At 33.6% G+C, this 26,727-nt stretch overlaps 1 protein-coding gene across 3 annotated transcripts in view; it reads left to right on the plus strand.

The window, feature by feature from the left end:
• PHF14 (PHD finger protein 14) overlaps positions 1-26,727 on the plus strand; it is a 155,218-nt gene that overhangs the window by 59,119 nt on the left and 69,372 nt on the right. For all 3 annotated transcript variants that reach the window (XM_071560803.1, XM_071560804.1, XM_071560805.1), the window contains exons 15-16: positions 10,019-10,069; positions 10,226-10,347. In XM_071560803.1, coding sequence (XP_071416904.1) covers positions 10,019-10,069; positions 10,226-10,347 — 173 coding nt within the window. The remainder of the gene's footprint in view (positions 1-10,018; positions 10,070-10,225; positions 10,348-26,727) is intronic.

Raw genomic sequence — 26,727 nt, forward strand, 5'->3', positions numbered from 1 at the left:
TCTGGTGTCATATTTTTGCAAAATAAGGATTCTCCTGTCCTTCAAGAAAAATTATCTGAAGTGTATTTCAGCGAATGTTTAAAAATGTCATAAACTGTGCTCTGCCTACTGTATGTGCTGTTATTTGGAAGTGTAATGGAGTTTCTGTAAGAAATGTCACATGCATACATATATGCACATATTCTAAAGAAATTTTGTGCAGCTGGAGCTTGCTGTGTGTTCTAAGAGGTGATAAGGAGTGCTTTTTCCTGTGATTCTCGTGTATCTTTTGAAGTTAAGTAGTGTGTATGTTGCTGAATATTTCATTTTTCAATAAATGCTTTCAGCTCCTGGTACTCTGCTGAGCATATTAGAGGCTGGTTTTTGTGGATTTTGTTTGTTTGTGGGGTTTTTTTTGGTTTTTGGTTGGTTGGGGTTTTGTTGCCTCCCTTTTTTTTTTGGTGCAAATTACTATTTTTATTCCTTTTTGTTGAGAGGCAACTATCTACCCAATGTTATAAAGGTGAGAGACTTTTTTTAAAGGCATTTTGACAACTTAATATTTGAGACCTGTAAATAAAGCCTCCTGATAGCAAATTTATTTTTGTTACTTAGAAGGAGAAAATATTTTTTCTGTAATTGCATTGTATAAAATCCAGATGAACAGTGATTTTTCTGTTTATCAGTAAAAAGCCTGCCTTTGACAGAAAGAATTATTAGCCAACACTATGCTGTTCATTCTTGAGAACATGGAAGAAAGCAAATCTGTACCTGAGGGACTCCAGTTTTAAAAAACAAACCAACCAACCAATCGCAAAACCACAAAACCAACCAACCAAACCCCACAAAAACCAAACAGAAACATAAAAACCCAAATCCACAAAGCACCTGCAAACTGTTCTTAGTTGTTGTATATACTGCTTTTGTTTTAAAAATAAATACTGATATTTAGAGTAGTTTAGTATTTCCTGTTATTTTTGTCAAATAGGAAAAGATAGCAGAAGAGTGGTTTGTTGTTTTTTCCTTTTTTTTTTTTGTTATCAAGTATATGAAAGATAAAACAGGATTGTTATCTTGTATTTAAATAAAGCATTTCTACCAAACTGGTTTCCAAATTTCTATTGTGTAACGTAATTATATGATGTCAGAAATTCACATTTGCGTAAAAGTTGCCTGCAAGAGGAAAACAGAACATCAGCTCCATTTTGAATGTAAGTATCAGTGCTTCATAGAAACAGGAAATAGTTGGAACCTACTTATCCATCTTATCATTCCTAATTTTAATTAGCATTGTCAGTGATTTGTCAACTCATTTAAATACAACTTCTCAATAAGTACCTATAAGACCTTTTAAATCAACTACCTATTACGGTGGTTTTGACATACAGAATTTAAAAGATTTAATTGCTGTCAAATGAGCATTATTGCTCTAGAAAAATATCACAAGTCACTCAGCTTTCTGAAACATAAGGTTTTCCTTATAAAGAACATTGTAAAATACTTTGTTTTCTTCATCTCTGAATATGAAAGCCCAACTTCTATGACATATCAAAACAAACATAAAAACTAATTCATCTAGGTTGCCAAATACATGGAGGTATGATAGTATAGGACTTTTCTTTTGGATTGAGATCAAATATAGAACAAAGTGAAAGAAGATGCAGCTGTTCCATAATGTTTGGAATGAATGGAGTGAATCAGAGTTTTGCATTTTGGGGTTTTTTTTTCTGTTCTGCTTTTGTTTGGGGCTTGGGGATTGATTGATTGGTTGATTTGGTTTCTAAGAAAATAGGAAAAAAAGAAAACCTACAGATAAAAGATCCCTTGTTTTTGATGCACTAAAGACATGAAGAGATGGACTTATTTTCCAAATGGTATTCCAATAGTGTAAACACTGGTATCTCTGTAAGTAAAGATAATTAGCGTAACTCTCACTTCTGTAAATAAGTACACTTAAGTTCAGTTTTCCAGAAAAGAATCCGTTGTTTTAGCAACACATGCAAACTGAGCTTTTCTTGCTTTTTTGTCCTCCTTCTCTTTCAGTTCTCCAAATGTGTGCTTTGGAGGAAGTTAATATTAGAAAAGATAAAAAGTAATCCTGCTAATTCTCAATTTCTGTTATACTTTTTAGCCTGAGAAACAGATATTTCAAGTTAATTGCTAGATTCAGTAATAGTGTAGCTTGATTTTTGCTTTTCTGGAAAATAAAAGTTTTCAAGGCAATGGAAACTAAAAAAAATAGATAAAATGACATTCTGTGTAATTAAGCTTCATAGTTGACTTGTTTCTCTTTATAATCTTATTTTGATTTACTGCTGTTTCTTTTTGTCTGATAGTTCCCATTTTATTACTGTCATCTTTCTGGAAAGTTAAATAATTATTTCTGAGATGGCTTTTGAATAGTAGAGATATGTACCATTTAAGGTGTTCGCTTTGATCTGTATTGAACAAGTGTGCCATCTGGTGTCTACATAGTTGTCCTTACCTTTATTTAAAATCATTTTATGCCTATGTGGTGCCATCAGTTGAAATTTTTTTCTGCCTTTTAACAATGCAAAGGGAGTCAAAGGAATTTTTTTCTGCAACTGGCTTCATTGTGACTTTTTCCTTTGCAAAGGAAGTTCATGATAGTGAACTCTTCGTAAGGAGTGGATGAGATGTGGATTAAAAATTGCTGTCTTGTCAAAATGGTCATGGTTTATGGTTGATGTGATAGAGAGCATAATATCTGTGCAGTTTCAACTTGAGTGTCTTTTCAGAAATACAGTTTGTTTTATTCATGCTATTGATAGTGTGCACAGTGATTTCATTCAGTCGCTGTTTTGCTATAGGGAAACTTACTCTATTTTCGCAGACTGTTCTGTTTTGCTTGTGTTTCATGTCAGAGAGTTCCTCTGTTCTGTAGTAATGAAATGACTCCTTACCATGACCTCTTTGTTTGGAATGATTCTCTAGCATTCTAATGTTTACTGATTTCTTTTAATTTTTTGTCTTTGTATTGTCCTTAACAATATATGATAACAGCTGTGTAAGTGAGAGAGTTGGGGTTCAAAAGTTTTTGATATGTATGATATGTATCAATGAACCATAGTTTGATAAAAAGTAAAACTATGGCAGTCAGTCATTAAAATTAGTGTGCCAGCTATAAGTTGACATAAGATAAAAATTAAAATGTCTGAAGAATTTAGATAGGAACCAGAATTAAAATATGCTGTCTTCTTATACTGGCTCTCTTTGCTGTGTATTTCAGGTAACTATGGGTCTTTTTCAAGCAGCCACTGTAGCCATAGATCTGTCAGGGAAACAGAAATATAATATGTGCTGTTTCAGAGAAGAAATGTGAGATTTACAGATCTACAGAAATCAAAAGCATCTAAAGTTCTTCACATTTTTCCATCTTATAATTGCAGCACAAAGAAACAGCTACAGACTTTTTACAGAGAAAAGAAATTGCCATAATTCCAGTAGTTTTGAGAGTCAGGTGTCTTTAGCAATTTCATCAAATTTTTAATGTGAACTCTGGCACTAGTTTTAAACTATATGGAATTTTCAAAGGAAATGCACACTTTTCTAATTATTTAATGCACCACTAAACTCCAGAAGCACTTGGAATGCTGACTATATTTCCTGTGCTCAACTTTGTGAAGAAGAGTAATAATTGCCTTGCAGTGCCACCGCTGTTGGTGATAGCAGAAACTCCATGCCAAAAAGAAAAGCCCTGTGTATACGACAGTATTGTTTCTGTCACATCCAAAGGTATAGAAGCACAATAAGAGCATAATAAGGATCATCATCTTTACTGTCAGTTGGCACAAGAAGTATGTGCTAACATAGTGAAACCCCTAAATCTCCACAGCTAGAATGGCATGACCAGGTGTGTCAGGCCTCTTTGCTGCCTTTGTCTGTGTGTGCAAACAATTACAATCCCAACCAGCTAACATATCAAGCAAAGGAGAAACAGTTAACTTCTCTATATCTTCTCATGTAGAAGAACTTAAACAGGTGATAGAATACATTTTTATCCTCCAGTATCACTTTGGTAAAAGCTCAAGAGGAGCATATACTTGTGACTCTTGGGAATCACATCCCTGATTTTGGTCAGTTGGCCAGGTCTGCATCAGTCCTGTCAGTTGTTTTATTTCAGCTGGCAAAGCAAAACTGGTCCAAGAGAGCATCCTGCCATTTATTGCTGTCTTTGGATAAACTGAATTATAGAACATGTCTTCCAGAGTCATAACAATGGGACAAGGATGGTTTTGGGTCATGTGGGCACCCATTCTGTTGTGTTCACCATTATCCTTTCACATCTGGAAGCTACCAACTTGTTGCATCTGTGAGTGAGGGCAAATAGACTGTTTCTTTTGCAGGTTTCCTTTGCCGTTTTGCTTCCTTTGCTGTTTTGTGTTCTGTTTCCTTTCAAAGACTGAAGGATTCATCCTAGGCTTTCTTTTTTTTCCCTTACAGTTGTCTTTGATTTGTGTCATCTATGGAATTTATTTTTCTGACAATATTCAAAGTCTTACAGTCACTCTATTATCTGATCTTATTAATTTTATGTGTTTCATGTTGTTGTTCATTTATTACCAAGTTGCTTATTAAAACAAAAAATGCAAAATTTAAGCATTCACTTCTAGCTTTTCCAAATTCAGAGTGGAGACTCCCACTTCAGTCTTTCTTTTTCTCCTACTGTTGAGTTTGAACCCATTGTTGATCACATTTTTCCACAACATTTTTTCATTCCATTTTGGGCAGTTCTTTAACTGTCTGATTTTTTTTTTTGTAAAGCATCATGAACACACCACTTCCTTTCACGGGTCACCCCATATCCCTCAGATATATTTGACCTACATCACATTGTATTTTTTATGACCTCATCATTCATTATTAATTCCTTATGTCAGTATTCTGTTTTTCAGCTATTTTTGTCCCAATTCTTTTAGTTCCCTAATCCAATATGCAAGTTTCCACTCTGCAACAGCAGAATGCTGCACAGATTGATACTTTTGTGACACAAACCACAATGGCTGAAGGAAATCAATTTTTTATTTATCTTTCCCTTGGCTATGGAAGTGTATACCATACAGTTCTCCTACTTTGTTTTCTTTTTTTTTTCCCCAAAGGCTTTCTCTGACATTCTTACGTGTGTTTTATTACTTTCATTATATGTTATAAAATTATATGTATTTTATGGAATATTTTAGTAGTTATCAGATCATTACAAACTATATTAAACAGCAGCAAACCAATGTTGTTTTTTTTCCTACTTCTCTTTCTTTTCATGTTTGATAGCTATTTGCATGTCATGCCCATCTTGTAGTGTTTTGTGTGAATTTTTAGAACATCAGGGAGGGAGAGGCTGGATTTTCTTTTTTCCAAATATTAAAAGCAAAGTCAGAAGTTAATGAAATAGCTGAAATAAGTGAAATGGTGTATGCTATAATACTGTGGGATGGTTCTTCAACCTCTACAGAAGCTTTGAAGTAAAAGACAAAAGGGGACATTGTTAATCTTTAGGTTTCATTTACTCAGAGCATTACTCTTTTCAGAGGAAGGTCATTAAAATTGCTGTGAACGCTAAACCTTAGTAAGATATTTTTGGAAAAGATGGCTTGCTTTTACCTTTATGATTTCATTGAATCAAATGACTCAGTCTCTTTACCCAAGGAACATAATCTTATGGAATTTTAAAGAGTTTAATTAGAAGTTTATTTGATTATGTATAAGCATGTGATTTCCCCCTCAAAATATTAGACTAAAGAGGACTTGAAAGAAGAATTTAATCTATTTCATCTTTTATAATTTTTAACTTTTTAATCAAAGTTTTTCTTTTGTTCATGTTTAAAAATATTTCTGTTTTATGCTTTCATCTTTTAATTCCTTGACCTTTCTTGATCTGCTGATTACTTTGGGATGTATTGCTAATGAAATAAGGCACTATTTTTCTCTTTCAGCTCAGTGTAAGGTATCTTCTCTGTAATGCAGCAGCTAGATATTTTGACTGTTAATTTCTAGAAAGAATAGTTTTTAACTTGATTTTCTAACAAAAATACGTTATGTAATTACCTGCAGTGATAGTAGTATTGCCTTTAGTAACATGTAGACTCATCATTGCAAGGTTTGATTGAGAGCTATGTAGGCCTAGGGTAATTAAGTGCTGAGGTGTTTTTTAGAGCAACTGGATGGGAAGGATGAGGCCTAAGTAAGGAAGACATTCTCACTTTAGTTAGGGAACATAGAGAGAACTTTGGGATATGTTGGGAGGTGTTGTTAGGATGCAGTAGAGAAGGAAAGGTTAAGAAGTCACTAGAGAAAGGGAGGAATAGGAATATTATGGTATAGTATCAGGAGGTCAAATTTTATTAGTTTGGCTGGTTTAAGCATCAGTTTATTCATTTATTTGTATTATTTAACTGCCATAGTGAAATAATGCATGGTCATGGCCTTGGCATGTTTGTCTGAATTTCTGGGACTGTTGAGGTCATACAGAATCATCCTTTAGCTACAGGCATATAATTTTAAATCTTAAGTTTCCTGTGTAGTAACCAGAAGTTGGTCCCTGCATGGTGGTTCCATTAATGCTGTGACTGCTAATGCTCAGTGGCTGGAATCTTACTCTAAATAGTAGGGAAGTGTCTGAGCCCATAGCACACTTAGCTCTTACTTGAGTGCCCACTGAATGAATTTCAAAGCTGTGCAATTACAGAATTTAGGATGAGACACATTCAAAGAGTTGCCAATCAGCTGTCATTTAATGTCAATAATAGAAATAATTCTTGAAAATGATTGAAAATATTTGAAGTAATTTTTTGCAGAAATCTTTTATGTCTACATGTAGGAAATTGCATAAGTACATGTACTTTGTATCACTTTCCATTTTTCAGTACTTTTTTTTTTGTATTCCTGTCCTAAGGTATTATCTTGTCACAGTTGTCATGTATGTGTCGCATCTGTCTAATCCACACCTAGCTGTGTTTTGATCTTGACTGAGTTCTCCATTCCAAATGGTAGATGTTTTACAGCATATCTACCTTTTGCAATGAAACAGAAAACCTGCTAGGATAGTACTGGCATTATTGAGGATTTTGTTTGGGTGCTGGTAAGGTGAGTTTTTGCTTTCCCGACTTACTGGTTGAACACTTTGTAAATGCAAGGACAAATTTCACAAAACTGACTTGCGCCGTTTTATGATACAGGGAAATCCTGCATTCAAAGTATCTCTGTAGAGATTGAACTGAGAAGTGTTTTGATTAAAAATCAGTGTCTTTGCATCTTTTACTGGATTAAGATCATAAATTTTGAATATGAACAGGTTTATCTCGGTTGTAATATATCATATAATAACAATGCTCCTTTAGTTTTTTTTTAAATAAGAAATCTTAAATTTTAAATTGTTTGTGGCAACTACATGCAGCTCTAATAGTTGATGTTCGTAATCTGTGATGTTTTGATTTTAAACTTGCTAGTGACAGAAATGATTCAAAGCAATTTAAAATGTAAATACAGTACTTGGAGACACACAGCAGTGAATAATACTGAACAAAGTAAGCCAGGTTTATGTAATTCATTTCTGTCAACCTGCAAGGTAACTTTAGTGAAAACACATATAAAATTGCAAATGCCAAATTAAAGGAAGGCTGTTGTTGAAAATGACAGAATATTCAATTTTCAGTTGTGAATTTTATGTTATTTTCCGTGGTGAATGCTGGCAATAGTATAGTGATCTGAGCAGAGCCATTGCAAATATGTCCAACTGTGGAGGTCAGTTTGGAAAAAACCCATATTATTACATAATTTTCAAGGTGTATAAAATACCCTACAAATATGTGTGCCAAAGGTGTTGATTTTATTGTTTGCTTTCTAGTGATTGACAGACAGTCAAGTATGTTTGAAGATTTAGAAAGCTAATGGAAGCATAATGCAAGTGTAACTTAATGTAACATTCCTGGTCATATACATCAAATGTTATATTGCAGACAGGTGAAAGCCAAAATTTTATTGCAGAGGTGACCAAATTATTTATAAATCTTGTATCTCCATTTTGCTGAAGTTTAAATATAATTCATCCCTCCTTAAATGGAGTTATTAAGTTGTAATAATTACCACTTAGGGTAAAAAGTAATATCATTGTTACCTAGATTGCCAGATTAGATACCAGTTTTCAATATAGCGTTACTCTGATGGTACAAAGCATGCACTCTTGTCTCTTGCTGCATAGACATGAAGAGCGAGGACCATAGTACTGCCCATATTGGCGTGCACCCTTACATCTCCTCCTTTTTAATGTTTTAAATAGCTGCATTCAATAGGGCCTATGTAGCTTAAAGTTATCAAAGTTTATAAGTGTTCTTAGGATTAATTCCAGAGGCCAAAAGTATAAAATTAGCAATTACCGTGCTTTTTTTGGTCAAGTTTTAATTTGCAGTGACCTTGGTTTGCATAGCATGTTGTTGACGTGTAGTCCATGTTATGTTAATACCTCTAATACTGCATTAATACAACAAATATTACATTGATGAACTTAGTTACCAGCAATAAATTGCTTCTTCCAAATTAACTGTTGAGTATCTACTGTGTGGCTTGTAGAAGGTAGAACACCTCAATTATGACTGAATTATTAAATATGTTGGAAATATTGATGTGCATTAAATGCATAAGTGTTTACATTTTAAATAAATCATCCTTAGGGAATTGTGAATTGAGAGGTACAAAATAGACTAGCACTTTCATTGTGCTACACTCATTACTACTATAGTTAACTCCTATCTAAATAAAGAAAAACTTTCCCAAACAGCATGTTATTAACATACACAGATCAAAGTCTTTGTATGTAGAAAGATATAGATGTGTTGAAGTGGCAGGTTTTTTTACAGTTTAAATAGTGAACAGTCTTAATTTGAAGATAGTATCAAGCACTTTCAAAGGGGACACCCAAACAGGCAAAGGATGATATTACTGGCTTCTTTGGAACTGAATTTATAACTGCTTGGACTTCTAAACTGCTGTAAGATATTTTTTACCTTTTATGAAATGAACACCAGCTGCTTCAAAAACAGCATTAATAAATTGTAAGTAGTCAGTGCTTTTCTCTGTCAGACAACAAATTACTTCCTAGGGTGATAATTTCCTCTCAAAAAAAAGGCATTTTAAAGTGTATTTATTTTATTAGTGTCAGTGTATGAGACATCTTGGGGTACTGAAAAAGTCTCTGATCTTTCTTATTTCTTCCACACCCCTTCTAATATTTTTTCCATGTTAAATAAGAAAGAAAGAGTGTGACATTGTCAACTTATGGCAGTTATTTAATGCAGGCAGGTCATAATACTGCTACTTCAGAAATAAAATGTAGTAACTGAACTCAAGCAAGTTACATGTAGTAACTTAGAGCTTGTAAAACCTTTGGTGCTTGCTGTTACAATCCATGGAAACCTCTTGTCCTCCTCATTGTTGGTATTTACATTTTTTTGGCCACGTGCAGTACTGAAATAATACTTACTTTTGGTATCACCCATTCTATCTGTTATATACCAGTCATAAATTGGTATATGCTACAGCATTATGAGCATTTGCCATATACCTATAATACTAAGATTCAGATTGAAAGTAAGTTATTTTCTGTTTCGATAAAGTTTTCTAATTTTGATTTTTTTTTTTAATCTTAACACTTGACTTCCGAGTAGAGCACTTTTGAGTGCTCAAGGAATTTATTTTAATATACTGCTCATATCAAATTTCAGATTGGTAGTTTTGGAAGTTTATGCAAAGTCTGTAAGAGATTTGTAATTCTGGTGCTAGTGTTTTTTATAACAAAACTTAATGTACTCAGTTGTTTATGTTTACTTTTTGGCTAGTTCTATAGATTTATATACAGATTGTGAAGCTGTTGTTTTAATCCTGGCTAATGTAGTTGTCTGTCAGTGGTTCTATAGTTAATGATTTAAATTATTTCCTGCAGTATGTCTTTGTTGTTGTTAGGAATAATAGATAAACAGCAAAAACATTCTGTTACCTAACATTGAATTTTAAATATATTCTCTTCTAGAGAACTAGAGGACGAAAACGAAGCTTTGTGCCTGAAGAAGAAAAACCTGAGGTTGGAATATAGTGTTTTGTTTGTTTGGTTTTTTAATAGTTTCACAAAAAATTAATCTTTGGACTGAAGAGTTACTTTCAGTGCCATAACTGAAAATATTTGCTTTCCTTCCCTTCTTTCCCTCCCATTCCTTTCTTTTGGCTTCTGCTATGACAGGAACGGGTTCCCAGAGAAAGAAGGCAGCGTCAGTCTGTTCTGCAAAAGAAGCCCAAGTCAGAGGATTTAAGGACTGAATGTGCTACATGCAAAGGGACTGGAGATAATGAAAATCTAGTCAGGTAAGTTTGATACTCTGACCTTATGAAGAGTTAAAATTCTATCTTTATAACTTTGTCATCATGATCGTAGTGAAGAAAATGTACTTCTTAAAAACACAATCAATTTTCTCCACTTGTTTAGGGGAAACATCAGAAATACTGACTTGATTTGCATATTGTTCTGCCAAAACCATTTACATTGTAAATAACCAAGATAATCTGTTTTTCTAAGAGAGGAGAATTAATTTGCACTTGTCAGGATCGATTGTCAGTGTTTTAGAGCAGGTCAGAAAGATAAACTAACCAGCATTTTAATGATATTAAAGCTACAGGAGCATCCTAAAAGTAATTAAATTAAAATAATTAACAATTTTATGAACTGAAATGTGGATTATAAGGAATTTATGTTTTTAAAAATGTATTAATGCTACCTCCACTAATGCAGATCATGAAAGAGTTTGATAATCATCTTTCTTATCTGAAACAGAAGTGGGAAAAAAAGACTGTTGAATGATGTTTTAGTAGGTGCAGAAACCTAATTAAATTGTAGGACAGCTGCTATTGATAGCTACTGTTGACCACAACTTCTGCAGATTTTGACTTTATAGCTGGCATTGTGGCCTCTTTGCAAAGCTGTAGAGACTGCTCACAATTCTTGAAAGAAGAATCATGAAACTTAGCAGCCAGAAGGTGGATTTTAATTAAATCTACTGAGCTTCCATTAAAATGATCTCATAGTAAGTTCAGATTAAAAAAGGATGTTGTATTTAGGTCCTGTATGCTTCAACTAGGTTTTTCTATACAAGTCCTTCTCTGTAAATCATAATTGTTGTTTTTAACTGGAAAGATTATTCCATAATAAATATTTTAATTTATTTGTAGGAATAAGAGTTATGAGAAAAGTGTCAGTGATACAGGCAAGCTACACGTAGCTTTAGAGTCACAGGTGCAGATGCCTTGTACATACTCAAAATAGCTGGTTTTAATAACAATGACAGCATATGATTTAACATGGAAATTGATACAATTTCAAGATTGTGCACCAGATAATAGTTTATTTCCAAATTGAAGGCAGAGTGTGCCTGTACAAGCTCATCAGTAACTGTGTGTCTCATAGACAGGATAATACTCCTAGGTAATCCTAGACCCTGTTTAGTACCAGGCTGTGAATTAGAGGCTGGATGCGTTACAGTGATTGCTCCTGCAATTACACCGATGAGAACTGGTGGCAGCAGGTTTTTAACTGCCCATGACAAGATAAAGGGCTTTCTTCAGCCCTAATGTTTGTAAGAAATAAAAAGTGCAGGAAGACCATATTGTTGTGAGAGAGAACCCTGGGTGAAACATGTATTGTGCTTTACTGTGAAAAAGGCAGTGAATTAGTTTTCTTCTTGAGGCTTTTTCTAGAAGTGTTAAAAACCAAATTGGAGGACATAAAGGATAAGAAGAGAAAATGCCATGAAGAGCTGTATATTTAAGTCGCGTTTGAAAAACGCTGGTAGAAAATTAGTGTTATAGCTTGTTTACTACATGAAAGGTTTTTAGTAGTAATTTAGAAGCGCCAAAAATAAGCATACTACATGCCAAAACCCAACAGATTTTCTTATAAACCATCCTCATAGTTAGGCCTAGAAACTGAAGAATAATCCTGCATGGGCGAAAGAGTTTCTTATGTTTTAATCCTTGGTTCATAATTCTCTGGAATATATTTCCTTAAATCTTTTAATGATTTAAAACTTGCTTTTTTTGGAGATAGTTCCTATAAATAGCTGCAGCTTTATCCAGTTTAGATTATCATTGCTTCTAAATAGCTGTGGAGGCTTAATTTTTACAATTACTAAATTATGGTGAAGTATTTAATAAATTTGGATTTCTTTTAGTATTATTTTTGTTCTTAAAGTTGTATTTCATTTGGTGAGAGTAAATTGAGGGACTATAATAAGATCCTAGCTACAAGATAGGCTTTCTGCTATGCAGCCAAAGCTGTGTAGGGGAGTGATCCAAAGAGGGTTGCTATGTCAGAGAAAGTTTCCAGAATCTTTTTTTCTCTTAAGTTGTCACAAAGTGATAGAAGTGACCTGCTTGCACTGCTGCTTTCTCCTCCATGACTCCTGCTGGTAGAAGTAGTGTGTTTAAATGCGAGTTTGTAGGCAAGAGGTGTTAAGGAGGGAAAACAATGTATTTTTTCAATATCCATTTTGTTTGGCACTGTCTTTTACTGAAGCCCAAAATTTCTCAGATCTTTGTCATCATCTTTGGTCTAAAACATGTTGACATGTTCCCTACTTTTGTATGTGTTAATAGTTGCCATATGTATGTATTATAGACATGCCAAGATAGTGCTTATTTAATCATGAATGTCAAATTTTATAGATAAGCTCTTTCAGTATGGTAGCATGCACTAGAACTGAAATTTTGGATTTTGTGGTATTTTTGTCCATAAGAAATGATCATTCTTGTGATCCTTATGTGATACAATTTCTTTTTAGAATTTATAATGAATTTATGTTATAACTTCTATACACAACTGCGTAAGTTTTGTTAACTAAATAATACTGCAGTTTTTACCCTTTACAAAATTGAGTGGCATAATTAAAATTTACAGATCAAACAGTGAAAAGTTAATTGAAAGTATGTACTCAAATGAGGCAAAGTTAGATCTGTAATTTTCATAAATGACAGTGAGAAAGCTGTATCTGTAAGGAGAGAAAAGTGTGGGATTTGAGTATCTTTTTACTCACATGGAGTGTAATTGAGTTTTGAGAGGAATAGTTGTAAAATGTGGAGGTTTTTTAATATTTTGTATTTGACACAGATCTGTTTGATGTAAAGCATGAAAGACAGACCATTTTTTAAAAGACATGAGTTCAGTCAAAAGATCTATAATGTGGGCTTGAAAGTAAAGTATCGTGAAACCAGAGGATACTTATAACAATATACTGCTCATTCTCAAGCAACAATCAAATATGAAAATATTTGCTTGAAATTGAAGAGATACATTGAAATACAGGAGTTTCTAAAGCTTGATGTGATAGATAAATTTTCTAAAAAACTCAGAAAATAATTTTAAAGATTCTGTTCTTAGAGCTGATCTCTGCTGTTTGTTTTAGAGACCATGTAGCTAATAATACTTTTGTTTCATTTTGTGAATTTTTTTAAGTCATATATAGTTTAGACATTTAATAGGTTTCCTGTGTGCTTAGTTACAGTCCTACATTAACTACTTAGCGTGATAGATCTTGCAGAAGAAATACATGTTTCATAAGTATCTCCTGGGGGGTTTTTTTGTGAAGCCCTAACTCACTAACACGAATCATTAAAAATAGCTCTGCAAGAGTTCCTTTCAGATCTTCACCATATTTGATAGAAATGTGATAAGAGTATTTCAGATGGCTCGATAGGTAAAGCCCGGCCTCCGTATTGCACCATACACCACAGTAAGTAAGTGATGACACCACTGTGCAAACGAAGTGCTTCTAGCACAGTATTACTGTCTACTGGGCTTTGACAGAATAAAAAATTAGGATGAATTGTGTAGATAATTTTAATATATAGAACAGTTTTTTAAACAAATATTCACAAGCTAATCTAGTTTAAAAATTTTCAAGGGAGGACTTCTAAATGACTTTACTTCTTTGGCAGTGGCTTCTTCTCAAAAAATTAACCAGTTCTTAACTGCTGCTATTAAAAAAAGATAGCTTCAGTTTTTAGATTTAAAAAGTGCTTCAGTAATCTTTAGGAATATAGTATGTTAGATAAAACTGGCATCTCAGTAGTAGATTTGAGAAAAGCAGAGTAAAATTTGAATATCGGTTATGTACGGGCCAAAATCAGGTTCAAGAAATCTCTGAAAATTGAAATTTAATCGAAAATGGAAAAATAAATTGAAAAATGGTAGCATATTGTGATACATTCTTTTGTAGTTTTGTGTATTGTCAGTTAAGTTAGAATTTTCCATTTCATTTGATTTGCAGCAACTGAGACAAAATTATGACTTCAGCATTACAGAGAGGGTAAAAAGGTGAAGGTCATGCATTTGAAAGAATAGAGAACAGAACTTTTTGAAAATGTAGATTTGAATGCTGGTTATAAAGTATTCTGTAGTGAGCTTGCCCTGGCAGAATGCCAAGTACTGACTACAGAGTCAGAGCTGCCCCCAAGGGAAAGGGAGGGAGGAAAAAAAACAAGAACTAAAACTTAAAATGGCAAGGTTTTTATATTTACATAAATGAGGGAAAATTAGAAACAAAATCCAATATAACACAGATATACAAATGTAAAAAGAAGCAACAATAACTCCACACCGATTTGCCTACGCAGCGTTACAGATTCTACCACCTCAGCCACAAAACACTCCAAAAGACAGCTCCCAAGAGACACTTGGCAAGAGAGGAGAAAAAACAAAAATAAAAAATGTTTACTTCCCAAACCAAACCAGCTGCAAAGTGGTGGTAAGGCCTATCAGTCCCAGCACAGTGATAGCATGTCCAGTCAGCACCCGACTGTGAAGGGAAACTGGACTAGGCAACATTACAGCTTGAAACTGTATTTCTCAGTGATAATCTGTTCCTCAGGCAGCTATGTATCTCAGGGTTTATTTATTATTTTTGTGATTGCCCTAGGAAATCCATGCATCAGAGACCTTTGCACCCTTTTTTTTTTATATTCTATATCTTGTAGGATTTATAATAATTTATAAAATAAAAAAATAATACCATGGATTTTTGCTGTAAGTAATGCATGAACTCTTTAGATAAAACAGTTATTGAATGAGGTACCTCTTCGAAAGATTAGAATTACTTAATGAATGAAGATGCAGAGAATTTGAAATTGCAATATGTGTGATGGGCAAGGAGAGACGCATGGCATATCCAATTATTTCCCAGTCTGGTTACCAGTAATGGATTATGACTACAGAAATGCCTATCTAGATGGGGTCAGTAGCTTCTTATTTTTCATGAGCATTATTAAGAATTTTTTTGTACAGCATCATAACTGCATCAAATAATTCAATTCTTTTGGCATTTGAATGTGTCAAATACTCCATCATTGTGGCCAAACTGCTTCAGTGACTTTCATGCAGCAAGGTTATCACAGCAGAGCATCTCATAGTATAGCATACTCAGAAACAACTATTAAGTTCACTATCAATTCAGTTGTTTTGCATTGTTAAGCTGATGTGTTACTACAAAAGCCACAAGACAGAAATTCAGAGTTATGAAACTTAGAAGAATGTTCATGTTCAGGTATTAAATTGATGTGGTAGAAGGTCACAGCAGGAGAAAATGACTGTTTAAAGGCTGTGATGCAGCATCAGTTTTGACTTGTCACAATTAGCATCAAGTGAGCATCTGTACACTCAGTTTTCTGAATTAAGTATCTCTCCTAAGAACTGTAATGTAAATTACGGGCTATTTCAGTAAGAAATCTTAATATGCAAAAGAGTGATTCTTACTGTTATACACTCATTTTTTCTTGCTTTTGTTACTGCTGCCCAATACTTTGAAAAGTCTTTGATCTGTAGTTAGCCTGTATGGGGCTTTGATTATAGGTGACCTAAAATTTGGGTCCAAAACTTGATCTACACTATTCAAAACTAATTTTGTCTTGAAACTATGTGACAGTATGTTTTAGGGATTTTTTAACATTACCAAAGAAGCCCATACATGAAAAGCACTTAGAGATAAAGTGAGCTTGAGAAAAGTGATTTAAAATTCTTAGCATTGACCACATAGCACAATTTTTCATTAATAAATGGAGCAAAGTTGCATGTAATTAGATGCTAATTTGGGTCTAAATCAAGAATTTTGCATATTATTACCCGAGAGGCTGTAGATAATCTATATGTGTGGGGTTTATTATGGTTGTTTTCAGCTTAATAGTGTTGTAGGCTGACATGCTGCAAAGCCACTTACTGGAGAACATGCTTTTAAACCCACAAAAAAATGAAAAAGAATAATAATTAAAAAAATCATCTTCAGTGTTGTATTTGCTAAAGGTTTGTTGGGGTTTTTTTGCAGCAAGTTGAAAGAGAAATCCATATTTAACTTTCTTTTGAGCTGAAATAATTTAACATTTAAACAATTAAATGAGTAATTTGCGTAATTGTGGAATTAATATCAATCTTTTTACAGAATGTTGTCATTTTTTGGGGAAACAGAATAGATTTGGTTTTATTTTGTTTTCCTGTACTTCAGCATGATTTTGATGTCCACTGGATTTTGTCTACTGACGCCTGTCTTAAATTCCCTGTTGGTGTGGTCATTGAAATTACAGATTGAATAATCTAGACTAAAGCCTATTCCTAAAGTATTTTTTTTCTGTGCACAAAATTTAGGAGTTTTTGAAATAGAATTATGAATTTTTCGTTTATTTTTCTGCATTTTTATTTTGTTATTTTCTATAGCATAATTTATAAATTTTTGTAGGTTTTGTTCCAATTAATTTTTAGTTTTAAATGTTTTTCATCTGTGCCATATCCAAAGCTGGATTCTGATTTTGCTTTTTCTTTAGTTAATAAAACTCAATGTCCTTTGCAACCATTGAGACTGTTACTATGACTTAGACTTTGTGTGATTCCTTTACACTGTCATCTCAATGAAATTAAATTTTTGTATCTGATTTGCTTCAGACCATGTAAAATGCCAAAGACAAGATTCTGTGTTAAGACAGTAATTCAGTATCACTGAATGTTTCAGGAAGCACTTAATTACCTTGTAACAACTTCATTCTTCTTGTGATTTTTTTCTATACATTTACCCTTAAATGAATTTTTAGTACTTGTTCCTTGTCTGAAAGTGTCCTTTTTTATTATTTAAAAAATGGTTTTTTGCATATTATTGTCTGGTGGAGATGAGACACATACAATTTAGGAATTTTTCCATGCTGTCTCAAATAAAGTTGCAGCTGCATTTTTAAGCCTGCCTCTGACTTCATCTTGAGGAAGGACTAGTAACTTCACTTAGTTTTGAGAAGAAAGAATATGGAAAGAATATGCAAGAAAAAAAGCTTATGCTTTCTTCAAGAATATCAAAAAGCTCTTAGCAGAGGCTAAATGTTTCTCTTCTCTTTTTCATGTCACTGGTTGTAACAAAGGTCAAGCATAAATCAATGTGCAGTTCTTTGATAAACTGGCTGAATGCATCCTGTTCTCCCCCCTCCCCTTCTGTATCAAATTGTCAGTTAAATTAAGTACAGTAATGTTATTGCGTTGCATGTGTACTTATTGTTGAGTAACAGGAACACTAAGTCCCTCCAATTTTGACTTTGAGATCTGATGTGATGCTGTATTAGGGAAATAGTCACTTAAATGTAGGTTGTCATTGGTATACAGTGTAGTAACTGAGTTTTACCACTGCACATACACAGAGTAATTATTCTAAATCATAGCATCGCTTTCAACTTGATAACCACTTAAATCACTGCACTGTGGTTTCCTAAAAATGCCACAATCCTTCAGCTGCCAAATTAGGCCCAAAGATTAAAACCAGCAGTAGTGCCTGCATAGTTATGTAGAGGGATGACTCCTAAACCAAGTGAAAAGATGTTCTGGAAGAAGAGTAACCTTTCCCATGATGTGCACATTTTCCATTACATTTCTGACACAAAATGCTGTGAAATTACTTAATGCTGACATTTTGTTTTGCTGACTTTTCCTTTTCTTATTAAATAGAAGCGAAAGTTAGGTTAGGGAAGTAGAGGGAGGGTGGCCAAGCATTAGAATTCTAATACAGAAATCTCTACTTTAGAGTGAAAACCAAAGCCAATTCTAGATATACGTTGTTTATGACATTGGATTGTACAGATTTGGGGGGAAAGAAAATGTACATATCTCCAGCATCAATATTGAACACCTTGCTCTTTAAGATTAATTGATGTTGTTGCTTTGTAGTAATTGCATATCAAGTATGATAATTGAGTAAAGCACCCTTTCTAATTAACAATCACAGAGATTATACACATCAGGTGTACAGCATAGCACATGCAGTACTCTTAGTTCTGCTCATCATTTTTGATGTGTGTTGCTAGAAATGATTGTAGAAGGGAGCAGAAGATGAGCATACATGGTACACTAAAAGGTCAACACTTGTCACTTGGAAAAGGATAAATTTTTCTGGAGTGAGGAAGCAGCAAGTGTTTGTCTGTTCAGTGTCATACAGGAGCTTATCTGCATCTATAGTAATACTTGTGAGAATACTTGGACAGAAGACTGACTTGTCCAAAGTGTGGTTCATGCATCCTTTGGCAGCTTTCGATTTCCTGTTTCAGAACTGATGAAAAGCCTTGCTTGTTTCTTGCACAGTATGCAATTTTATTTTTAAAAAACAGTTTTTGCTTTTGTTTTCTTAAGGATGTGTGAAGTTTTCTTAGCACCTAATTTATTTTATCCTTCTCTTATCCAATTTCAATGTGTTGATATCATTGGAAGTCATTCTGTTTCCATGAGGGGTCACGTAATATGAGTAAAATATTTTAGTTTGAAGTAATTGGAAATAAACTGAGAGTTTTGGTTGTAAGAAAGAAAATATGTTGGAACATATTGTCTGTCGCGTTATTTAATGTTTGGTCCAGAAGGCTTGCTGGCTTTGACAAATTCAAAATAATCTTGTACAACTGGATTTTATGAGTGGGACGTGTCTTGGAAAAACTGTGGCATCTGATAGCACCTTCAGGACTTTGTCAAAGCTTCAGTGTCCTACATATGCTGCATCAGTTTTTAGGAACTGTTCGTGTTTTTGAGAGGAAACTGAAATGGCAGTGATAACCAAAGGTGAAAATAGTGCCCATACTTAAAAGTTGAAGCATTGCTCAGTTTTAGCCGGAGAAGATAGAAGTAAATACAGGTATAATTCAATGATAGTAGTGGACTGGTAGTTCACTTACTAAATTCTGAAAAATAATGTTGTAATAAAGGCTAAAATAATTGTAAAAATCCTAATGGCAGTAACCTAAACAATAGCATTTGTTGGCATTTGTCTGACCATAATATGTAAACAGTAATTTCAGAGCTGTTTCCTACAAAGGACTATTAAAAATGAAATAGATGTTTTGAAATTGTTTTGGCAGCCTTTAGCTGTTTGCTAACAATTTAGTACAGCAATAAAAGCTAGGAATAGCAGCACCAAAATTGCATAGCAGAAACTTGATTATAATTTGGTAAGAAAATATTACATGGATTAAAGTTCACACTTCAGTGTAAAGTGGGTTTATTCTTGGGTTTAAAAAGTCTCATAAATTTGAATAGCTTTTTTAAGTGTTCTTGTTACTAAAAGTCAGAGACAAATTATGCCTGGTGCTGATGTTGCTATCTAGGGAAATAGAGAAGAGAAGTTAAATCATCTGTTCTGTAAGTATGCCTGTATTAAGCTTCCCGGGTCTCAAAATGGAAGTCTCTTTGGACCTTATGATATGGGCTTCTTATTTAAGTATTCCCATCTCTGCTCAATTACCCAGGTGAATAAAACATAAAAGTTAATGGATGGGACTCATGCCTGCATTTTTGCATTTAACAGGGAGCATGTTCATTAGCACGGCCAAGTTTGAGCACAGACCTGTAGTTTATGCTGGGTGAATGGCAAATAAAGTTAAGAAATTTCATCTTTAAACTGTCTTTATGAAATTATGAAGTCCGTTGAAATTGTCGATTTGACTGTAATTTCCTTTGTAGAGTTATTTTTGAGGTAGCAGAATCTTTTTGCATTTCTGAATGCATTTCAGACTACATGAGCAGGTGTGTGGAAGAATTTTGTGGAGGTGAAGTGTACTTCATAAATGCTTATTGAACTTGATACTAAGTAGATGGAACAGAATATATGGCTGGTTTAATTGGCAAGAATCTGTGCAAGTCTAGAGCATTTTTGTCTTTGAGAACATCAACTGATTTTGAGACATTTGGCATATTTAAATTATATTCTATTTAAGTTATTTATATTTCTGTAAGTGTTTTGAGGAAAAGGTGAATATATGGAAATGCTGCTCAAGGGAGGACTTTGGGGAAACTGAGAAAAGGAGATGAAAGAAAGGCTAAGTAGGCAGAGAGGAAGGTAAATTAGTAAAGAATAGAGGAAAAATCAGGTTTCGAATTCTGTGAACGTCAAAGTAGTGAACGAGGATCTGAAATTTCATGTGAAAGCTAGAAAAGATCCAGTCTAGAGTCCATTGGGGACATAATTTCCTGGGAGTGTATATTCTGCATTACCATTTCATCATGCATGAATTGAGAGGAGAAAAAATGAAGTTATTTGAGGATGGTGCAAAATGTGACCAAAAAATCAGCACTGAAAAAGAACAATAAATTTTTGAAGATGGTCAGAAAGAGTAACAAACAGGATTCAGTAACAGGATGAGAAATTGTGATAGGGCTAACCTTATATATAGAGCTGTTTGCGTCAGAACTGGAGTCCCATTTTTAATAAATGACAAGAGAACAGAGCAACATTTAGATTTTTCTGGCTTGATGAAGGCTGTAACTGCCAGCAAATGAGTCTTTGGAGGGATGTTAAGGAAAGCACTTGAATAAAAAATGCTTAATGTCCTCTGTTAAAAGTAAATGTACTATCAGTTAAGATTTTAAGTTTGCATGAGCAAAATCAGTAGTGCTCATTTTAGTAGTCCAATTGTGTGGTGTGAATCAATCCAGTAATACTTAATTGAAGTTTTTCTGCAGTTTGGAGAGAATGTGCAACTACTGGTATGTAAAAAGTGTGAAAGCATCAGTTTAATATCTGAAAATGCAGAGTAGATGAAAAGAGGAAAAATAAAAGTGTTACCTTGTCATAGTAAAATTTGCATAAAATTTTATGTTTAAATTTACATAAAAACAGCCTGTCATCTGCTGGTACCTACTGACAATTCTTTTAATAACACTTGCTGTGAAAAAGAGATAAGAAAACCAGCAGGCTTTTAAAACTACAGTGGTAATCTTAGTTTTTCACATTAAAGTACAATAAGTAAACTGCAGCACTTTAATTTTCTTTAATTCTGAAAGGCTTGTCTAAATCATTACTGCTTTTATTAAAAACAGAATCACAGAATACTTGAGATAGGAAAAGACCTCTAGAGATGGTCTGGTCCCAGCCCCCTAACTCAAATAGAGCTGTTCTGGTTGGGATTTGAGTATCTCCAAGGGTGGAGTCTCTGCAACCTCTTGGGCAGCTCGGTCTGTTGTTTGTTCCTCCTCAGAGTAAAAAAAATATATAGTTAACAAAATTTCCTGTATTTCAGTTTTTACCTGTTGACCCTTGTCCTTTCAGTGGGCACCATTAAGAAGTCTGGTTCTCTTTTCTTCCCCAGTCATTGTGTATTTACACAATGAGAAAATTCCCACTGAACCTTCTGTTCTCCCAACAAAGTACTCTCAGCCTGCTCAGCCTCTTCTTGTATGAGAGATGCTCCAGTCAGTTAATCGTCTTCGCAGTTCCTTTGCTGAACTAACTCCAGTAACTCCATTATGTTTTTTGTACTGGGGAATTCAGAACTTGACACAGTGTTCTAGGTGTGGTCTCACCAGTGCTGACTGAAATGAAAAAGTACTTTTATAGTTTATAAAAGTAAATCATAAAAAACCCCCTTCTAATGTGTGTAACAGGCAAAATTTGGTTTGTTATAAAAGAAACATCTCTGTAGTAAATATAGTGAGTCATTAAGAACACTGTTCAAGGATGAGAAAGTAATTTTACTTATTAAATCCATTTCTTGGGAAAGTCATGTCATAGTGGTAGTTTAAAAGATAAATTCATTGAGCAACATACTGGAGAACTATCAGTGCTAATGCTTACAGTTTTCCACTGAAAGTTGTATCTCTTAATGGAAAGCTGCACGCTATAAGTTCAGATAAGACATCCCCAGTTCCAATCCCTTCCTCTGCTCTCTTTGAAAAGTGCTTTTTTCAAATACATTTCTTAATTCACTGTGTTAGATATCATTCAGGGGTTATCTGTCAAATTGCATGAAAGGAGCTATGTCATCTAACCTAGCAGCAGACTGAGACACACACAACCTCCCAGAACTCAACCACAAAAGGGCTATTTGCCAATTCCTGTCAAGCCCAGAAAATAATAACATCAAAGCTAAAACTCTATACTTTTTCTTAGCTATAAAGAAGGAGTTAGAAGTTAAAAGTACTAGAAGAGAAGGTCTAGTGGTGTTGCACTGGAAGGATAAGGTCCCTCCTGAGAGATGGAGAACATGAGGGCAGAATTGTCAGCCTTCTAAGTTACCTTTTGCATCCATTCTAGTGGATAGCGGGGTACCCCACAATGAAGTGCAGTCTTTACGGATGCTAAGAGTTAAGATGCCCAATGCCTTCATTTCAAGCAAAAGTGGGAATACATGAGCTCTCTTTCTGTGCAGTGTACTAAGGTTTTTTTCTTCTACAGATTCTAGTTCCTTGAAAATCTGATCCGCAGAGTTTGTGTGAGTTAGTCATTATTTTCCAAGCTATACCAGAACCATTGTGGCCTCTTTTTCTCTTGGCTAAGTTAACAGTATATAATACTTGGTACTTAAGCTGTTGCTCCTGCTTACCACAGAAAACTGAGAAGGTTTTATTTTTAAAAGATCTGAGACTTATATTTTGAAATTACATTTAATAGTATATGTACTTAGTTCTACATAAATATCTTGTTATCTCATTCCAATTATAAAAATACCTTAATATTTCATTTAAAACTAGTTTCACTGTCCTGTGAGATGCTTCAGAAAAATTGCCCTGCTCCCTTCATTTTTGCATTTAAATTTTGTATTAGTCTGTGGGTATAAGTTGATAATTCATTTTTTTTGTAATGAAGATTGATAAAATTATGAAATTAAGCAGCACAGTATTTTGAGTATAGATTAATACGTGACAAATTTTTGAAGTACGTTTTCTCTGACAGATAGATGTAGAAAAGTTTATGTGAAGCCAGTGGGTTATATAAGTTAAAGTGATAATGTTCAAAATATAACTCTTGTCACCATAAGCAAAATTTATCAGTTAACAGTGATTTTAATGTATATGTTTAACAAGTTAGTTGACGAAAAGGAAAAAATATTAAATATTGATGCTACTTTTTCAGTAACTTGAGGGTAATGCTCTCTGTTGACCCCAGAAATGTGTTTTTAGAATGTTATTTTACATTTTGCTACTTTGTAGGATGTATGCAATATTTTCATTCTGCAAACAGGCAGAAGAATTCCTTCTGTCTTGGGCACCTGACATTTGGGAAAAAGTAGTGCTTCAGCTCTTGTTGGTCATCATATTTGAGGCTTTGTCTCTGTTATTGTCAACAACAGGAAAAACTGGCTTTCATTGGAGAAATCATTGCTGAGTGAGCTACTAAAATGTTTGGGTTTTTTTTTCCAAAAGCATTTTCTTATGAAAGTTTAGTTGTTCTTTTTGAATGTTAGTTTCAATTCATTCATTTCAAATTCATACTGTGATTTTGATTTCTGAATTAGTGAAATCTAGTCACTCCATCAAGAATCATGAATTATGCGAATTCTATACAATGATAGTATTACGAAATGCTGACTTACAGGCAATGGAAGGAGAAATGGTCATCAAACACAATGTCCGTGACTGAAACATGGCAAAGCTTACCTTCTGGGGTTTTTAACTGTTACAGATGAACATTGGCAATGCTGGGCAGTAGTAATAATTTCAGTACCACACCCCATTTTCCATTTCTTATGACTTGTAAAACTTGTATCACTTGGATGCAAAATTCTCCAAGTCTTGTGTATCCTTTAAGGTGTATGTTTTCAGGTAAAAATTTTAAACTGAGATTTGGGCAGGTGTATTGTCTTGCCCAGGTATCCCCCACCACATACCTTTCAGAGGAAAAGTCAATTGAATTCTTTGATCAGTAAATTGAATTTTGGCAAAGATCTGTCCTTTTCTTCCTAATGACAGAGAAGAAATATATCCATGTCAGTTTGATGCAGTCTGCAAAATTGGAAGCCTTGAAGGTTATTCTGAAAGGCATAGATTCCTCATATCTACCAGAGTCATGGTATGGTAGTTTTTAGATCTTTTGTTGTTTTGCTTTGAGTGTGCTATGAGCCATTTGCTTATACATGAAGCTTTAGTTGCTACAGGACTTGCAAGGAAAAGAAATGTGGATTGAGAATCAAAATCTCAAGGATGGTATCTCAGGCATCTGTTTATGCTCATGTGCATCACTTTATGTTATAAAAATCTTTAATACAAGTACACCAAATAGATGAAGACTCATTCTGCTGATTTTTTTAACTGATTAATCAAAAAGAGAAGTATGAATGGCAAGCATAATGAAAGAAGTTATGCTGAAGCATAATTAGCATTACTTATGTAGTTGCAGTTGCAATATATTTATTGTGCATACTTAGAAACTCTTCATTCTAAATGCAGAAAAATGTTTGGTGTATGATGTAACTAATCAAATATATATTGCTTAATAACCCACTATAAACAAGGATTTTATGACTGAAATTCCATGTTTTAAGTTTTTATATCTTTTCTCTGATACTACATGCTGTCTTTCATCTATCTTCACCTGTTAATTAAAAAATAAAGTAGTCAAGGCTTATTTGGAATATTTTTGTTTTCCTCTGTTTACCAAAAATCAGTAGGAAAGGAGAGAGTTCAGAAAGCGATTAATCACAGTCACACATTCAAGCACTTTGCAATATTCTGAAATTATGGTCTTCAACTTCTTTATATCCATCATTTTTATCTTTTGTCTGCCTACTATTCCAGTGGGTCAATAGATTCACATTCTATGTTATTTTCTTCTAGTGAATAAAAAATAGTGGAAAGAAATACAGGGAACAAGGACATTTCAGAATTCCAATTCTGAAGTCAGAAATTTATATAGATGCCTTGTTTGAAATGCACTTATGCCTGCTTTTAATGGATTTTAAAAGTTGTTTCATTTCTACCTGGACTGTACTGTGGAACAAAAGCGTGCAACAACAGCACAAAAAACAGTTTAGAAAACAGATAAAATGGAAAATATCAAAATGAATAATTTGATTCACCTTACACTCAGCATGGAATACGGTGAAGCATCAGTTCTCCTTACTGTTTTGTTTTGTTTTAGGTTTGTTTCATGTAGATTTTACTGCCAAGATGTACTATTTTAAGAATATGTTATTAAAAACAAATTATTTTTTTAAAAGGTTGTTTTATCTTTTGATTCACTTGAAACAAACCACACTTTATGCTCGATCTATACTAGATTGTTGAAAGTAATATTCAAGAATACAGTTGTGTGGTAATGACATTGCGAAAAATCTGCAAAATATTTTGAATTACTTCCATTTTTGTAATGATGAAATTATTTTCTTGGGAGTCCTTTTTTAAATTATTTGAGAAAAATCTTAAGTATGTTACAAGGTACATCATGATATTTCACTGATCTTTCTCTTTTGGAAGTGAGTTATTTAAAATTGGCAGAGAGTTTCACAAATAGAGTGTCATCTTAGTACACTGTTATCAAACTTTTGGCATTGTCTTAAATGCTATTAATTAACAGATTTCTGTATATAATACAGTTTATCTTGGTCATTGCTTTTAAGATTTATGTATGATGTCTGAATTTTATTTGCATGCATACATTCAACCATGGCATAGAACAATCATGACAACTGTTACTCTAAGTACATTGTCTAAACAGTCCTTTGCAGAAGCACTGTACAGTGCTTTTGGTATGTAGCTTGATTTTTATCCAAGGTAGCTGTATCCATTGTTTATGCATATTGGTTAACTTCTGGCTTCTTTTGAAAAAAATATTCCTAAATATTGCATGCTTCAGGACTAGTTTGAAAGCAAGTCATGATTTTTTTTTGTATAGTTCGGATTTATTCTATTCTTAATTCTGTTTCCACCTAGAGACATGTTTGGGGTTTTTTTAGAAAGTTTTAAAAATGAAGACTGAAAATAAATTATGAAATTATAATGGAATATATTAAATGTTTGCCCTATAAGTTAAGCAAATATATTTAGAGACAGATCTTTTAAGCCTTTCTATATTTGTCAATCAATTTGGAAAAGTTAATGACCATTAAAAAAAAAGATCCAGTGTTAAGATGATTATTTGAAAATACAGGGATGTGTATAAACTGTGCAAATGAGTGCATTGCATTTTCCATACTTTCTGTTTTCTGACCTTATATTTTTGTTTGTAAACACATCTGGGAACTTATTACTTGGGGCCATTTCTGTATAAAGTTTTTTATTGTAGAGTTGTAAATATAAATGAATAATACTAGTTTTCTGGGGCTTTTTTGATGGCTACAAGTTCTTTAGGTATGCTTACAGTTACAAAACCTGTGCCTGTAACATTTTCTGGCTTTTTCTTGGTGAAATGTTTATAGTATCATATTCAGTAAGATATGAAGTCACCATTAATCAAATAAATGAGTCTTTATTGTGACTAATAC

This window comes from Pithys albifrons, chromosome 7 (assembly GCF_047495875.1).
Source record: "Pithys albifrons albifrons isolate INPA30051 chromosome 7, PitAlb_v1, whole genome shotgun sequence".
Classification (NCBI taxonomy): Eukaryota; Metazoa; Chordata; class Aves; order Passeriformes; family Thamnophilidae; genus Pithys; species Pithys albifrons.